Source organism: Giraffa tippelskirchi, chromosome 3, assembly GCF_054371585.1.
Source record: "Giraffa tippelskirchi isolate mGirTip1 chromosome 3, T2T-mGirTip1v1.2.pri, whole genome shotgun sequence".
Lineage (NCBI taxonomy): Eukaryota > Metazoa > Chordata > Mammalia > Artiodactyla > Giraffidae > Giraffa > Giraffa tippelskirchi.
In genome coordinates, this window is record NC_137277.1 from 28,588,086 (window position 1) to 28,605,904 (window position 17,819).

General features: G+C 44.9%; 1 protein-coding gene and 1 pseudogene across 1 annotated transcript in view; one reads left to right on the forward strand and one right to left on the reverse strand.

The window, feature by feature from the left end:
- The first annotated feature begins 1,835 nt into the window (after positions 1-1,835).
- Positions 1,836-17,819, forward strand: part of SLC47A1 (solute carrier family 47 member 1) — a 66,483-nt gene continuing 50,499 nt past the window's right edge. Inside the window, exon 1 of the mRNA XM_081583632.1 lies at positions 1,836-2,063. Within this exon, the coding sequence (XP_081439758.1) occupies positions 2,025-2,063 (39 nt within the window). The 5' untranslated portion in view covers positions 1,836-2,024. The remainder of the gene's footprint in view (positions 2,064-17,819) is intronic.
- LOC145543129 (small integral membrane protein 15-like) lies at positions 13,651-13,954 on the reverse strand (annotated as a pseudogene).

Consider the following 17,819-nt stretch of genomic DNA (forward strand, 5'->3'; position numbering starts at 1 on the left):
GCCTCCACGGCTCTGAGTCTCAGGACTGACCTCCTTGGGGGCCATTTCCCACACCAGTTGCTGTGTGATTGCAGCCAGTCTGTCAGCTGAGCTGGTGATGGTCTCAGAGCCACAGTGAGACCACAAGCCACAAGCTCAGCTGCGTTATCTCTGAGTGACCTCTGAGTCCTTGTGGGGAGTTTTTGTCCCAACAGTATTCTGAATTTCCCCCATTTCCATTCCAATTGTGTTTGTTTTAGTAATTGTCTCAAAGTACTAAGTTTACTAATCAAAGTATTAACATCAAAAAGCATCAGCTAGGACTTACCTGGTGGCTCCATGGATGAGAATCCGCCTGCCAATGCAGGGGACACGGGTTCGATCCTCGGTCGGGACAATCCCCTGGAGGAGGGCACGGAAACCCACTCCAGGATTCTTGCCTGGAGAATCCCATGAACAGAGGAACCTGGCAGGCTGCAGACCACAGGGTTGCAAGAGCTGGACACGACCTAGTGGCTAAACAACATCAAGATGAATGTTAATTAATTTCACTTCAACATTGTCACAGATTACTCGTGAAGAGGGTCCAGCTTTACTTTGTGGATATGTGAGTTGCTGGACACCTGTGCCCAGACCGTGTCTGTTTGGGAACCCCGAGGAGACCATTCCTGGGGCGACATGGCAGTGTGATAGCACCTTTGTGGCCAGTGAATTATGAGTCTTCGAGCAGCTGAGGTGTCACAGCTGTGAGCAGGACATGGGGGCTGCCTGTGATGACGGACAACTCTACTAGGAAAATTTTCTCCCTGGAGTTCCAAACAACATCCGTGATTCTAGGAAACTCGTGTCCAGTCCTCTGGGAACGTCCTTCACCTCGGAAGCATGGATCCGGCTGAGTTCTTCTCTCACGTGGAAGTCGCATCAGTGCACGTGAGGGGTCCTCCCAGGTGACAGTGCCTGTGTGGCTGGTCCCTCCAGCTCCTGCGACTCAAGGCCTCAGGGTGTCCAGGGAAAGAAGACCTTTTGGGTATGAGTGGAGCCAGCCTGGGAGTCCTGTGCCCATCGGACGTGGCCTCAGATCCAAGGTCACAGGCCCACCTGACACCAGTGTGTGATGTTCAGAGGGTGCGGCCGTGCTGCTGGGATGGTGGGACAAAGCTTCTAGAGTCGGGCTCGTCCACTCCACTGTCTGGTGGGCCAAGAGGTTGGGGCAAACGCAGCATGATTCACCAATGACAGTGGACGTAAGGCCAGCTGGATATCCTACTGACCACGACAGGAGACCTCACCCTTTCCAAGGCCTCAGGCTATGGGTGCAACTTGTCCCGGAAGCGTCCTGGGCTTTCCTGGCAGCAACCAGACAGACAACTCGTCTCCGGTATGTGGTGGACATGGTGTCCTCTGTCTGGGGAGAGTGTGGTGCCTGCGGACTCCCTCTTGGGAGGTGGATTCGCGTGGTTCTACGATGAGACAGCAAAGCAAGTGGGTGTGCTGAGGCACAGCAGTTGTTTTGTTGGCTCGTGGCCAGAGTTTGGTCGAGTTCATTTCATCCTTTCTCGACCCATTTGTCTGTTTCCTTTTGTGAATCACTATTTTTTCAAACGAACAGCAGTCATCTGTCAAATTGCAAGAGAGAGCGTCCACCGTTCAGCAGGGACTTGGGCAGCAAAACAGCCCCCACCTCCCTGGAACCCGTCCTCGGCCCCATGGACCCTGCTTGCCTGAGGATGCTCGAGCTGTGAAGCCCCAAACAACACAGAGCCTGATTTCCTGTGAGACGTTGTTCCCACCACAGGCACGAATGCCCTGTTTTCCCAAATTTGCCCTGTTGCATAACAAGCCCTAAACAGATGTTCACAGATACTCACTGGCTGTAGGTTTACTGTGAGTCCTGAGCTGGGAGCGATGGTCCAGGGGCTGCTGAGGGTAATCTCGGCTCTGGCCACTTTCCTTCCAGGCAGAGCCTGGGCTCCTGAGGCTCCCTGGCACCCAGCACCGCTCGGAAGCTGATTTCGGCCATTTTCATCCCACACCTGGTCCAGCAGATGATGGGAGCGAACCTGAACTCGGGACAGCGACAGCAGGTGAGTCAGACGGGGCCTGCTGGCTTCCTCAGTGGCCGTTGTGTCGCCTGCCTGGCTGCGGCCCAGAGTTCGGTGAGAGAGCTCAGGGCTGGCTGGTGATGCTCCTCCACAGCTCGTGGATGGGCGCCTGCAGCGCTGGGTGTCGTGCACCTGAAAGGAGGCTGTCAGGGCACGTGCGATGTGCAAAGTCCAGTGACTCAAAGCAGGCTCGGGCCCTTTTGGCCCACGTGTCTGCTGCCACCACAGCATGAGGCTAGATCCAGCAGCGCCGGAAAGTGGGCTATGGGCCTGGAGTCTGTTAAACTCTGCTTCTTGTTCTGTGAAGTTCTGTGGATTAGCTGCAGACTGGTCAGGAGTGTCGAGTCGTTCTTCTAGACGCAGCATTGGGACGTTCTTCTCTGAAGCTGGGGCATTGTCCCTGAGAAACCACTTTGACATTAAAGCTACTCCAGGTGTGTGTTATTCAGTGGTTGCTCAGAATAGCTTTTTTTATTCTTTTACTTTAAACTATCTATGTCTTTATATTGAGAGTGGGTTTCTTATGGGCAATATGTTTTGAGTTTTGCTTTTTTTTTTTTTTTACCCATTCTGATAGTATCTGTTTTTTGTTTGTAGCATTTAGGCCATTTACATTTAAAATAGTTGTTGATGCAATGTACGTTCGTGTGGTCTTCTTCATGGTTCCTTGAGCTTCTTGGATCTGTTGGTTTCTATCAAATTTGAAATTTAGGACATTACTCTTCATATAGTTTGTCCTGCTCCCTCTCATTCTAGGATTCCAATGACACATATGCTGCATTAGTTGATGTTGCCCTGATGTTCTTTTTTTCTTCTCTCTTCATGCTTTCCCTGTCTTTTCTTCTCTGATCTTTTCTCTGTAATACCTACTTTGCTAGTAGTCCCAGCTAGTCTTTCTTTTTTTTAAAATTCTCGCATTTGTCTCCTGGTCCTCTGCATTCTCCAGCACACAGGGCATCTTTATGATGCTATTTTTATGTCTTTGTCTAAGAAGTCCATCGTCTCTGTCACACATCTGCAATTTTCTCCTGGCTATGGGTAATATTGCTGATAATCGCTGGTGGCTCAGTGATAAAGAATCCACCTGCCAATGCAGGAGACGTGGGTTTGATTCCTGGGTCAGGAAGATCCCCTGGAGAAGGAAATGGCAACCCACTCCAATATCCTTGCCTGGAGAATTCCATGGACAGAAGAGCTTGGCGGGCCACAGTCCATGGGGTCGCAAAGAGTTGAATGAGACTAAACAGCAACAACAGTGGGTAATATCTTCCTGATTTTATTCATGCCTTTTGATTTTACAAAAATTAAATATTTTAAAAACATATAGGAGCTTCCCTGGGGTCCAGTGGCTAAGACTTTGCCTTCCACTGCAGGGGGTGAGGATTTGATCCCTGGTCAAGGAAGTTTCACATGCCATGAGGTGTGGCCAAAAAAGAAAAAAAGAAAAATCAAACTTGCAAGCTTTAAATATATATATATATGTATAACATAAGTTTACCATTTTTGTCATCTTAAAGTGTACCATTTGGTGGCCTTAAGTTATATTCAGCAGCCATCACCACCATCCATCTCCAGACTATTTTCATCTTGCACAACTGAAACTCTACACCCATTAAACACTGACTCCCCCTCCCTGCTCTTCCCAGCCCCTGAAAACCACCTTTCTACTTTGTCTCTAGAAATTTGATAATTCTAGGAACCTCCTGTGGGTGAAATTGCACAGTATTTGTCCTTCCGTGACTGGCTTATGTCACGGGGCGTAATGTCTTCAAGGTTCATCCATGTTGTAGCACGTTTCAGAATTCCCTTCCTTTTTCAGTCATGCCTATTGACTTTTAGTCGGATGCTTGACATTGTGACTTTTATGTCTTTGGGTCCCAGATGTCGTTTAATTCCTTTAAAGAGTCTGAGGTTTTCTGGGAACAAATAACTTGAAAGGATCAAACTGATCCCTGGTAGCTTCACTGTGTTCTGGAACAAAACGCAACGGTCTTTCACGGAAGACAGTACTTGGCCTCGTGTATTACAAGGTTTTTCCATGCTGGAACTCTCCCCATCCTGAGCGAGTGCCAGTTGTTCAGTCTGCAAGTTCCACATCAGATTTCTGGGTGAAAAACCTCAGAGGCGCTAAGCAAATGATCAGTTTGAAATACCATATTGGTATCAGTGAAATCTAAAAACACAAGTCCAGTGGGCTCATTCCTATTGTAATAAATGCGGATTATATTCCCAGTATAATCCAGGCTTCACTGGGATGTTATGTGGATATTCTAATTTATCCTGTGTATTCTGAGTAATTGTCAGAGGTTTCCAGATATTTAACCACCCCTCCAGTCACTCATACATCCTAAAAAGAACATCCAGCAGCTTCTAAGACAAAATTAACACCAGCTATTTAAAAAGAAACTTCCAGAAGGAATCTGATTCCCTTTCCACACATAATCCACAGAATACAATTCCTACAAAGGGAATAAAACAACTAGAAAAAGTGGTGCAGGCGTGTCTCTAACCTTTACAGAAGTCATAAATGATGTCACATGTTCTGAATGCCTAACAAACTGATCAAAAGGCTTACACTAAAACAGGCATGGACAATGAGACAGCCTTTGACTTGCCGTTAGCCTGCTGTTCAAAAATCAGTACTTCTTGTGAGGCCTTCGTAAGTACAGCAGGGCAGACAGAACAGTGAGTGACGAGGCTGGAAGCGAACGGGTCTGTGTCTAAAGCAGACCCCACGAAATTCTGGGCCCTATGGGCTTTGAGACCTACAGGAAGCATTAAGAGTCATTTTCTTTGTGTTAATTGTCTATTTTGTTGTTGGTTTATATGTCTTTCCAGAGATTTTGTTTGCTTATTTTATTTTCAAGGGATGAATTTTTTTATTGGCGTATAATTGTTTTACAATGTTGTGTTCGTTTCTGCGATACGACAAAGTGAGTCAGCCATATGTATACATATAATCCCCTGAAATATAGTTGATTTACAGTATTGTGTTAGTTTCAGGTTTACAGCAAAGTGATTCCATTATATATATATATTTTTTCGGATTATTTTCAATCATAGGTTATTACAAGCTATTGAATAGAGTTCCCTATGCTATATAGTAAATCCTTGTAGCTTATCGATGGTATGTATAGTAGTTTGTATCTGTTAATCTCATACTCCTAATTTATCCCTCCCCCCACCTTTGGTAATCAGAAGTTTGTTCTGCTTGTCTGAGTCATTCTGTTTTGTATCTAGATTCATTTGTATTATTCTTTGTATTCCACATATAAGTGATATCATATGATATTTGTCTGACTTCACTAAGTATAATATTCTCTAGGTCCATCCATGTTTCTGTAAATGGAAATATTTCATTCTTTTTTATGACTCATACCATCTGCTAATGGGCACTTGGGCTGTTTCCATGTCTTGGCTATTGTAAACAATGCTGCTGGGAACATTGGGGTGCATATAGCTTTTCAAAATAGTTTTCATCTCCTCCACACGTATATTCAGGGATGGGATTGCTGCGTCACATGGTAGCTCTAATTTTAGATTTTAAGGCACCTCCATACTGTTCTCCATAGTGGCTGCACCAGTTTACATTCCTACCAGCAGTGTAGGAGGGCTCCTTTCTCTCCACATCCTCTCCAGCATTTATTATTTGTAGACTTTTTAATGATGACTGTTCTGTTGTAAAGTGGTACCTCATTATAGTTTTGATCTGCATTTCTCTAATATTTAGTGATGCTGAGCGTCTTTCATGTGCCTATTGATCATCTGTGGGTCTTCTCTGGAGAAATGTCTGTTTAGGTCTTCTGCCTGTTGGGTTGTTTTTTCTGATATTGAGGTGTATGAGTTGTCTGTGTATTTTGGAGATTAAGTCCCTGTCAGTAGCATCATTCACACATATTTTCTCCCATTCAGCACGTTGTCTTTTTGTTTTGTCAGTGGTTTCCTTTGCTGTGCATACATGTCTTGTCCAAGGTTTAAATGCTACTGCATAGCCACTGTCACATCAGGTGGTTTAACCATGCATCCTACAGCTCAGAGAAAAAAGAGATTAACCCTGAGTTCCCTAGAGTGTGTGTGTAACACACATGCTTCTGATGTTAATCAACAGAGTGTTGACAAGGGTAAAAATCTGTGCATCATGAATGAACGTCCTGCAGCCTGATGTCATCTGTCTTTGGCCAGAAGTGGAACTGAGAGAGAAGAAAGCAGCTCCTGACATCTGGAGCTGATCTGACACTTGCAGCTAGATCTTAGCATGGTCACGAGCTGTCTGAGGCTCACCACCAGGCCGTTTTGTTCTGTCGAACATAAAATCCTTGCAGGCGATCAGCCTCAGGGGTTACTGAAGTTACTCAGAGACCAGGATGAAATGAAACAGAAGCCCACTTAACAGCTTTGTCTAAGAACAGACACAAAGGTCACCCACAAAGTTCCCAGTCTTAGCGTGGCCCCTGCTCCTGGGAGCACTCCATTCCAGAGCAGACCCGGCTTCCTCAGATGCTGCTCCAAACCGCCTGCCAGCACCCAAGTCCTGCCCCAAGCTCTGCTCCACAGAGCCTCAACGCTGTCACCTACAGAGGAGTCCCTGACCAGAAAGGGTTAAACACCACGTGTCACAGAGACCTCCCTGCGCTGAGCCCATCCCAGGAGCAGCATGGCACACACCCGACAGACACAGGATTCTCAGACATACCTCTGTGCAGAGTCACTCATCTTTGTGCTGCTGGCAAACACAAGCTTCAACTTCTTTTGTTGTTTAATTAATTTCTCTACTTTTCGCTGTGCTGGGTCTTCATTGCTGCGCTCGTTCTCTAGTTGCGGTCAGCAGTACGCTCTTTGTTGCAGTACGCGGGCTGCTCATTGCGGTGGCTTCTCTCATTGTGGCTACCTGGCTCTAGAGCACAGGCTCAGTAGTTGTGGCCCACGGGCTTAGTTGCCCCGTGGCATGTGGGATCTTCCCAGACCAAGAATCTAACCAGTGTCCCCTGCATTGGCAAGTGGATTCCTAACCACTGGATCACCAGGGAAGTCCCTAGTTATATTTCTAGATGATAACAATGAGCAACCCAAAAAGGAAATAAAGAGAACAATTGCACTTAAAATAGCATCCAAATGAAAGAGATGGGGTCAATCTAGAAAGTGTAATACTCATATTGTAAAAAGTGTAATCATTGTTGAAAGAATTTAAGTTTAGTTCAGTCGTTCAGTCGTGTCCGATTCTTTGCAACCCCACGGACTGCAGCATGCCAGGCTTCCCTGTCCATCACCAACTACCAGAGCTTGCTCAAACTCATGTCCATCGAGTTGGTGATGCCATCTATCCATCTCATCCTCTGTCATCCCCTTCTCCTCTTGCCTTCAATCTTTCCCAGCATTAGGGTCTTTTCAAATGAGTCAGTTCTTTGCATCAGGTAGCCAAAGAATTGGAGTTTCAGCTTCATCATCAGTCCTTCCAATGAATATTCAGGACTGATTTCCTTTGGGATGGACTGGTTTGATCTTGCAGTCCAAGAGACTCTCAAGAGGCTTCTCCAACACCACAGTTCAAAACCACCAGTTCTTCGACACTCAGCTTTCTTTATAGTCCAACTCTCACATCCATACATGACTACTGGAAAAACCATAGCCTTGACTAGATGGACCTTTGTTGGCAAAGTAATGTCTCTGCTTTTTAATATGCTGTCTAGGTTGATCATAACTTTTCTTCCAAGGAGCAAGCGTCTTTTAATTTCATGGCTGCAGTCACCATCTGCAGGGATTTTGGAGCCCCCCAAAATAAAATCTGTCACTGTTTCCATTGTTTCCCCATCTATTTGCCATGAAGTGATGAGACCAGATGCCATGTTCTTAGTTTTCTGAATGTTGAGTTTTAAGCTTACTTTTTCACTCTCTTCTTTCACTTTCATCAAGAGGCTCTTTAGTTCCTCTTCGCTTTCTGCCATAAGGGTGATGTCATCTGTGTATCTAAGTTTATTGATATTTCTCCTGGCAACCTTGAATCCAGCTTGTGCTTCATCCAGCCCAGCATTTCACATGATGTACTCTGCATGTAAGTTAAATAAGCAGGGTGATAATATACAGCCTTGATGTACTCCTTTCCCGATTTGGAACCAGTTTGTTGTTTCATGTCCAGTTCTAACTGTTGCTTCTTTACCTGCATACAGATTTCTCAGGAGGCCAGTAAGGTGGTCAGGTATTCTCATCTTTTTAAGAATTTTCCAGTTTGTTGTGATCCACACAGTCAGATCTTTGGTGTAGTCAATAAAGCAGAAGTAGATGTTTTTTTGGAACTCTTGCTTTTTCGATGATCCAACGGATGTTGGCAATTTGATTTCTGGTTCCTCCACCTTTTCTAAATCCAGTGTGAACATCTGGCAGTTCACAGTTCACGTACTGTTGAAGCCTGGCTTGGAGAATTTTAAGCATTACTTTGCTAGCATGTGAGATGAGTGCAATTGTGAGGCAGTTTGAATGTTCTTTGGCATTGCCTTTCTTTGGGATTGGAATGAAAACTGACCTTTTCCCATCCTGTGACCACTGCTGAGTTTTCCAAATTTGCTGGCATATTGAGTGCAGCACTTTCACAGCATCATCTTTTAGGATTTGAAATAGCTCAACTGGAATTCTATCACCTCCACTAGCTTTGTTTGTAGTGATGCTTCCTAAGACCCACTTGACTTCGCATTCCAGGATATCTGGCTCTAGGTGAGTGATCACATCATCGTGGTTATCTGGGTCTTTAAGATCTTTTTTGTATAGTTCTTCTGTGTATTCTTGCCACCTCTTCTTAATATCTTCTGCTTCTGTTAGGTCTCTACCATTTCTGTCCTTTATTGAGCCCATCTTTGCTGAAATGTTCCCTTGGTATCTCTACTTTTCTTGAAGTGATCTCTAGTCTTTCCCATTCTATTGTTTTCCTCTATTTATTTGCATTGATCACTGAGGAGGACTTTCTTATCTCTCCTTGCTATTCTTCAGAGCTCTGTATTCAAATGGGTGTATCTTTCCTTTTCTCCTTTGCCTTTCACTTCTCTTCTTTTCTCAGCTATTTGTAAGGCCTCCTCTGACAGCCATTTTGCCTTTTTGCATTTCTTTTTCTTGGGGATGGTCTTGATCACTGCCTCCTGTACAATGTCACAGACCTCGGTCCATAGTTCTTCAGGCACTCTGTCTATCAGATCTAATCCCTTGAATCTATTTGTCACTTCCACTGTATAATCATAAAGGATTTGATTTAGATCATACCTGAATGGTCTAGTGGTTTTCCCTGCTTTCTTCAATTTAAGTCTGAATTTTGCAATAAGGAGTTCACGATCTGAGCCGTAGTCAGCTCCTGGACTTGTTTTTTCTGACTGTATAGAGCTTCTCCATCTTTGGCTGCAAAGAACATAATCAATCTGATTTCAGTATTGACCATCTGGTGATATCCATGTGTAGAGTCTTCTTTTGTGTTGTTGGAAGAGGGTGTTTGTTATGATCAGTGTGTTCTCTTGGCAAAACTCTATTAGCCTTTGCTCTGCTTCATTTTGTACTCCAAGGGCAAATTTGCTTGTTACTCCAGGTATCTCTTGACTTCCTACTTTTGCATTCCAGTCCCCTATAATGAAAAGGACATCTTTTTTTGGGTGTTAGTTCTAGAAGGTCTTATAGGTCTTCATAGAACCGTTCAACTTCAGCTTCTTCAGCATTACTGGTTGGGGCATAGACTTGGATTACTGTGATATTGAATGGTTTACCTTGGAAATGAACAGAGATCATTCTGTCGTTTTTGAGACTGTATCCAAGTACTGCATTTCGGACTCTTTTGTTGTCTATGAGGGCTACTCCATTTCTTCTAAGGGATTTTTGCCCACAGTAGTGGATATAATGGTCATCTGAGTTAAATTCACCTATTCCAGTCCATTTTAGTTCACTGATTCCTAAAATGTTGATGTTCACTCTTGCTATCTCCTGTTTGACCACTTCCAATTTGCCTTGATTCATGGACCTACCATTCCAGGTTCCTATGCAATACTGTTCTTTACAGCATCGGACTTTACTTCCATCACCAGTCACATCCACAACTGGGAATTTAAATAATTTAAATTAAATTTAAAAGAATTTAAAGACCTAAATAAATGGAAATACATCCTGTGTCCATGGGTTGAAAGGCTTAATATTGTTAAGATGACGTTATTCCCTGGGGACTTACCAATTCAAGTCCACCTCTCTCAAAACCCTATCAGCATTTTTGTGCAAAAATGGAAAATCTGACCCTAAAATTTATACAGATCACTGTTTTCCAGGATTACAGGGCTCAGATTGTCCCTACTGCCAATGTGTGGGCAACTGACACAGACACCCGGGGGGGGGTACTTGTGTAGGGTTATGAAAGCAAGGGGTATGCAGTATAAGACACTCCCCCCTCCCAAATAAAGGAGAACATGTACAAGAAGAGCCAGGTGATGGATATGCAGTGTGAGGGACAATGTGGATCTGCTTGCTGGCGAGTCTGGTGAAAATTATAAAAGCACAATTGTTAAAGCTTCTAGATGGGGTTGCAAAGAGTTGGCAAACACTGACACAACTCAGCACGCATTCACATGGAGATGTTCAAGCCCAGGGGTGCTCTTGCGGGAGAAGGATATGGTGAAAGGGGGTTGGAGGGAGGTTGGTAGGATCACTAGACACACAAGCTAACTGCAGCCTGGTTGGTTTGCCCCAGAACCAGGAAAGGAGAGAGCTGGGAGGAGACCACTTGGGGTGAGAACACATCTCAAACTCTGACCCCTACAGATATCTCTTCAAATGAGTGGGAACTTGATGGGTTCAGGTTGTGGGGCAAGTTCCGCCCCCAGGGGACTGCTGCGGACAATGGAGGAAACAGCACATAATTAGTGAGGTTTAACAGCTGGATGTACTCAGGGAAAGAGACAGAGAGAGCCCTGCCAAAACCAGTGTCACTCCAAGGTGAGCACCGCACATCCAAGGCTGTGCCCTCAAGGACCTTCCATGCTCAACACTGCAGGGATGCAAGCAGACTCCACTACATAATCCAGCCAGTCACTAAACAAAAAAGAAGTGATAACAGACCCCAGGGATGGGACCAGTACCCGGAGTTGCTGTCATGTATTATCCAGAACGTTCAGGGTCCAACAGAATTATGAGACATGCAAAGAAGCTGGAAAGTATGACCCATTCACCAGGACAGAAGCATGGGGCGGGGGGAAGCAGGCACAGAAACTGACAGTGAGTGAGACCAGATATTGGTTTTCACAGACAAAGCCTTCAGAGTAGCCATTATAAATACATCCAGTAAGTCAAGGAAGACATGACGATGGTGCCTCATTCAACAGAGGATAAAAACAAAGAGACCGAAATGGTTTCAAGAACGAATCAAATGGATATTCTGGAATTGAAAGGACAATAGCTGAATAAAAGAAAAAATTAACTAGGGGAGCTTGGCAGTGTATTTGAACTGGCAGAAGAAAGAATTTGTGAACTTGAGGATAGGTCCACAGAGATTTTGCAGTCCAGTCTCTTCTGGTTTGTAATGTTTCTGCTGAGAAATCTGCTAATCATCTAATGAGAGCTCCCTTTAATAGGACAGGCCGCTTTTCTCTTGCTGCTTGCAGGATTCTCTCTTTTACTTTTGATAGTTTGACTAAAATGTGTCTCAGTGTAGGCCCTTATCCTAGTTGGAGTTCTTTGAGCTTCTTAAATTTGGATGTTCCTTCTGTTCCTCAGAGTTTGACCATTATATCTTCCACTAAGTTTTCTGTTCCTTTCTCTCTCTGTCTCCTTATTCTGGAGCTCCCATAATGTTTATACTGTCAACTTGAAAGTGTTCTATAAGTTCCTAGGGCTTTCTTCACTTTTCCTCATTCTTTCTTCTTTTTGTTCTTCCAACTCAATGGTTTCATATGACTTGTCTTTGAGTTTCCTGATTCATTCTTTTGCTTGATCCAGTTGGCTAGTGAACCCCTCTAGTGAATTTTTAAATTCGGTTATTTTATTTGCAGTTCAAAATTTGTTCAGTTTTTTTAATAGTTTCTTTTTTGATATTCTCATTTTGTTCATAATTTTCCTGATTTTGTTTAGTTGTCTGTGTTCTCTTGTAGATCATTAAGCTTCTTTAGCAATTATTTTGACTTATTTGACAAGTAATTCAGAAATCTCCCTTTTTTCTTTTTTTGGTTTGGTTTCTGGACATTAATTTTGTTCTTTGATTGGGGCATCTTTCCTTGTTTGTTCATGTGCCTTGTGATTTTTGCTGAATTTTTTTTAAAGTATCAAATTTATTTCAATATCTAGTTTCATCTTTAAAGCTATTGGACAATTTTTTTACAATTTAAAATTCATTAATAGAGATTGGGAAACATTAATAAGCTATTAATTATTGACAACAAATAAAATTATCAACCATGCATTTAAAAAAGCCATGTTAAAGAGTAAAAAGTTCCAATTATACTATTTAACTGAAGGAACCTTTACTTTTACCTCTTTATTTCTAATTATAACATTCTCATTTTGACATAATTTACACCTTTTTCACCCAATTAAGACAATGCAAACAAAATTTTTCCAAATGTTAAGACTTTCTTTACCATTTACAACATATGACATAACTGTAACTCTTTAAAATTTCCTTAAAAGAAAGCTGAAATTTTAATTTTCACCGTGAACCTGTCTGATCAAAAAGTAAAGGACATCACTACCACATGAATTAAAACAAAGAATGGAATAAAAACAAAAGTGGTATCTATATAATCAGCAAATTATCTGATAAGACATTTTAACTACTTCACATTTCTACTTAGCACAAGTGAGAATAAACTGGTTCTAAGGTACTACAAGGTCTGGCATTTCTACTCTTTAAATCATAGTGTTACTCTACTCAAGTTGTCTCTAAGAAAATGGCAGTGTTCATAAGTACAAAAATTATTATATCCAGTAGGTGGTATTCTACACCTACTTCTTTATAAAATTAGATTTTTTAAAATGCAGAATATCTGGTAATTACCAGTATCGCAAAAGCTAAAATGAGGAAAATACAGAAAATAGAGGAGTATTTATTGAATAATATTATTTTGCTTTGAGGAAACCAGAAATGATTCTATTCCAAGAAATAAGTAATAATGATAAGAGATGTAATTAATACACCATACATCTTTTAAGCCAAAGCACGCTTTTCTGCTCAGAACAACTTTGATTTTTACATTCTTAATCTCCTTTGTCCAGAACAGGACCCCATTTTAAGCCATTATTTGAATAGAGTTCATAAACTAAAGCCACTTTTCTTCACAGGATGTTTTCATTTTAGCTTTCATTCATAAGCTGCAAAAAGGCAAATGAAAGTTATAAGAATTTGTAGCATAATAAATGTCAATTTACAGTAACTGTCAACAGACTTCTATTCTGAACCCGAAAAGTTGCTACAGTAAAGGTGAGAACTACATGATTCTTTCATAGACTCAGACTTCATTTAGTAATACTGTCATAAGATCCAAAAGGAAACCTTAATGGGTCCTTTCAAGGATGCATAATTTTCCGAACAGTTTTTCTCTGGATGCACAGCCTGTTCATTCTTTCAATCCTTTTTTAGTCATTTAGCTTTTGCAATATTTTCTTGACGTTTTTGTTTCTTCTTTTGCTCCTTTTCCCTGGCCTCAATCATCTTGGCCAATTTCCAAGACAGCACAGCACTTGCTCAGAAAAAATGGAGTCAGAGCCAAAATAACTGTTAAGGAAGCTATATGGGTCCTTTGCAGCCCATTCCACAGCATACTCAGCCCAAGCCTTTAAGTCAAACATCTTCGTGGAGGCCTTATGCTTGAGTAGTGATCTCTGATTTTGTCCAGGGATTATCAGCCAGTCATAATTTCAGATGACCTTTGGTTCGCTGTCTTCTTCTTTAACTCTACCAATACACTTCTGAGAGAAGGCTTAAATTCTATATACTCCCGTGCACCTCAATTTCGGACCCCAAATGCAAGCACCCTCCACACCTTAAGGAATAAATATTATTCTTCTTCCTTCAGAAAAAGATCCACCAGCCTTGCTCTTCAGACCAGACCCGCACGGTGGGCACCTGAAGCTAAGGGCAACTCAGTAGCCACCCGCACTTTCCCTTCCTTGTGTTTTCCCCTAGCTCACCCTTCCTCACCCGCGTGCCCAGCTGGGTGCGAACAGCCTGCGGTCCCCGGGAATCAGGGGTCGCCCCCACCACACCCTGGGCCACTGGCCGTGGCCACCTCCACTGAGCACCGCCACCAGCCTCCCCTACATCTCACCGGGGACAGTGGGTTCGGACCCCTACTCCCAACCTATTTGCTGAATTTTATGCTTTGAGAAAAGTCACCTCTCCCAGGCTTTCTACAGGGGAATGAACTCACCAATTAGCCCAGCTAGAGACTCTGGGGTCTCTGAAACCTTTTGTGGGCCTGGCTGCAACTTCTCCCGCGTGACTTCCCAATTAGGTTTGCCGGGTTCTTCTCCAGGAGCACGTAGGCCTTTGCTCCCTCCAGTGTTCATCTGTGGGACTGCATGTTCCCTGGCTCTCTTCTCCGCAACCCCTAGGCATCTGAAGTATGCCAGCTGTCCATCAGCTCCCCAGAGCCGGGGAGAGAGATACCCATCCTCAGAATGCCGGCTGGATTCATGCTCTGCTCTTCTCTCTCCCTCCTGGGGGTGCTACTGAGTCAGGTATCTTCTGATTGCACCAAGCTGCCTGGTGCTGTTGAAAACTGCCTTCATTCCTTCTAGCTTTCGGCAACCTCCAGACCTCCAAACTGCGTTGGTTCCGTTAGCCCAGGAGTCAGGAGAGAGAGACACCAGTCCCTCGGGCTGCCCTCTGAAAGCCTGGAGTGTTGGTGCACATCTTATGTTCTCTTCCCCACCCCCCTGGGACGAGCCGTGCCAGCCAGGGGGTGGGCAGTCACAGAGGAAATGAAAGGCTCTTCTTACACTTCTCCGTGGAGCTGTTGTTGACTCTGCAATTGCCTGGGGGACTACAGCTTCTTGGAAATGGCACCCCCACTCCAGTGTTCTAGCCTGGAGAGTCCCGTGGATGAAGGAGCTTAGTGGGCTACAGTCCAAAGAGTTGTAAAGAGTCAGACACAGCAACTAAGCACAGCACTACAACTTCTTAGCTGGTTTCTGAAGTTCTCCTAAAGGTATTTTGGTTTTTCTAGGGTTAATTTGATGTCTCTGTTGGGGATGAGGGCTGAGCCTTCCTATTCTGCCATCTTGCTGGCATCACCGAGTCTTCTGTTCATCACATAGAGATCACATGAGGTGTCAAGACATATAGAGCATGTCAGTCACTCAGTTGTGGCTGCCTTTTTGCAACTCCATGGACAGTAGTCCACCAAGCTCCTCTGTCCGTGGAATTCTCCAGGCAAGAATACTGGAGTGAGTAACCATTCCCTTCTCCAGGGAATCTTTCTGACCCAGGGATTGAACCCGCATCTCCTGCATTACAGGCAGACTTTTTACCATCTAAGCCACCAGGGAAGCCCAGGATATATAGAGCCCAGTTGTCTAAAAGGTGCTTAACACAAAGACTTTGAATGAAAGGCTGAGTGAGTAATGCAGACCAGACAAAGACCCCATCTCCTTTAACTAGTGAGGAAACTAAAGATCAGGAATGCCCAAAGTCCAAGGCCACCTGCAAGCAAGAGATGGGTCTGTAGTGGGTTGAATAGTGTCACCCAAAGAGGCATGCCCACCATAAACCTCAGTTGCGACCTTATTTGGAAATAATAGGGTCTTTGCAGACATAATCCAGTTAAGGGTCTCGAGATCATCCTGGATTTAAAGTAGGTCACAGTTCCATTGACCAAAGTCCTCCTAAGAGGAAGGAGGGGGAAACCAGAGACAGGGACACAGAATCGAGGATGTCTCATGAAGACAGAGGTGGCTACAAGCCAAGGACTGCCAGCGACCCCAGTAGCCAGGAAAGAGGCATGAAACAGATGCTCCCCCAGAGCGTCCTAGAGAACTAACCCTGCTGCCACCTTGGCTTCAGACCACTGGCCTCCAGGACTGGGCGAGAATAAACTTCTGGCGTTTTAAGCCCCCAGTTTGTGGTTCTTCATTACAGCAGCCCTAGGGATCTAATATAGGATCTAACTTCCCACTCAGAGTTGTAACTTCTATTCCCGATCCCACTACAGATCTTGAGAAGGGAGTCGGGTCTGTTAAAAAAAAAAAAAAAAAGAACTACAGGTCCCAAAATGGAGTCACCTGCAAACGAAACTTACTATTTAACCTAACTGTACTCACAGCCTCTCCCAGGAATGTGACCTTTAACCAGTCAACTGGAATTAGTGAGGTATCTGCATGATGGAACCCCCCTCTCCCCCCAAAGGAAGGTGACCCTGCCTAAAGCAATCCACTCGGTTAGAAACTGCCTTTTTTTTCTAGTCTCCTTTTGCCTGTAAAAGCCTTCATTCTGTACAGCTCCCTCGAATCTCTTTTTTATGTGCTGGATGAAATAAATGCTGCCTGATGCAAGAATCTCTGAATAGAGACTTTTCTGGTGGTTCCCTGACTAAGACTATGCTTCCACTGCAGGGGTCACTGGTTCAATTCCTGGTCAGGGAACTAAGATCCCACCTGCCTCGCAGTGTGGCCAACAAATAAATAATAATAAAAAAATTGGAGTAAATCACGAATAAACTGACAGCACAGGTATGTTCAGAGTACTTTATTGGTTCCTATGCTAACCTCACAGTAGCCCTGAGTGAGGCTCCCGCTGTCGGTCCTCTTTATACCTAGATGGTAAGAGTGAGGGAGTTTAAGACACACCCTAGACCCATACGAGGGCCAGTGACAGGTGGGGACTCCACCCAGGCAAGCCCAGCTCCAAAGCCATTCGATTACACTCTCAGGGTGTGGGCAGTACGCCCGTCCTCCAGCTCAGTGACTTCAGATGGACTGTGGCGGGAAGGAGCAGCAGGTCAGTCCCGGGACGTCAGGAAACCTTGCTGTGACTAGCATCTCTCCCAGCTCACTACTCAGACAGACCCCTATGTGGACTTCCCGTTGGGAACACAGAGAAGGTTAGGGTCCTCAGGGACAACATTTGCAATTCTCATCCAGTCTTAATTACTCGGCTGGTACGGTGTTCACTCTCCTCTGGGAGCCAACAGGAGACACCTTCAGGAGCAGACTCACAGAATCCACACTCGTAGCCAATTAGACCTGGCCTGGACGCACAGCGCCTCATTTTCTGCGCCCTCAGATTCCCCTCCCAGCTTTCCTCCTAAGCCAGCTCATCTGCGGCGTCGGGCAATTGGCCTCGATACGGTCTACGATGAAGTGAACAATAAAGCCTCGATACGGTCTACGATGAAGTGAACAATAAACTGGAGACATCGCCGTACAGGACACACGCCGACTCCTGGGGATGGAGCCGGGAGTGGGCAGGCAAGGTTGGCGGACTTCCGGGATGGTCACGTGGGCGCATGACGTCACCGCGCCCCATCCAGGCGCTCGCGGAGCCGCCGCAGGATTGGCTGCCGGCAGGTGCGGTGGGCGCTAGAGGCCGAGCTCAACGCCGGCGTGCGTCCTCCTGGAGGTCGAGGGTCTCGCGCCCCGGGGCTGGGGCCCTGCCTCGCTCACCTCCCACCACCCGCCAGGCTTGGGCGTGGCACGCGAGTCCTGCGGGCCCACCTGCGCCTCCGCACCTTCTGCCGCCTCCCTCCCAGGGAGCGGGACGGGGGTGCGGTCCGGAGGAGAGTTGCCCTCGGCTCG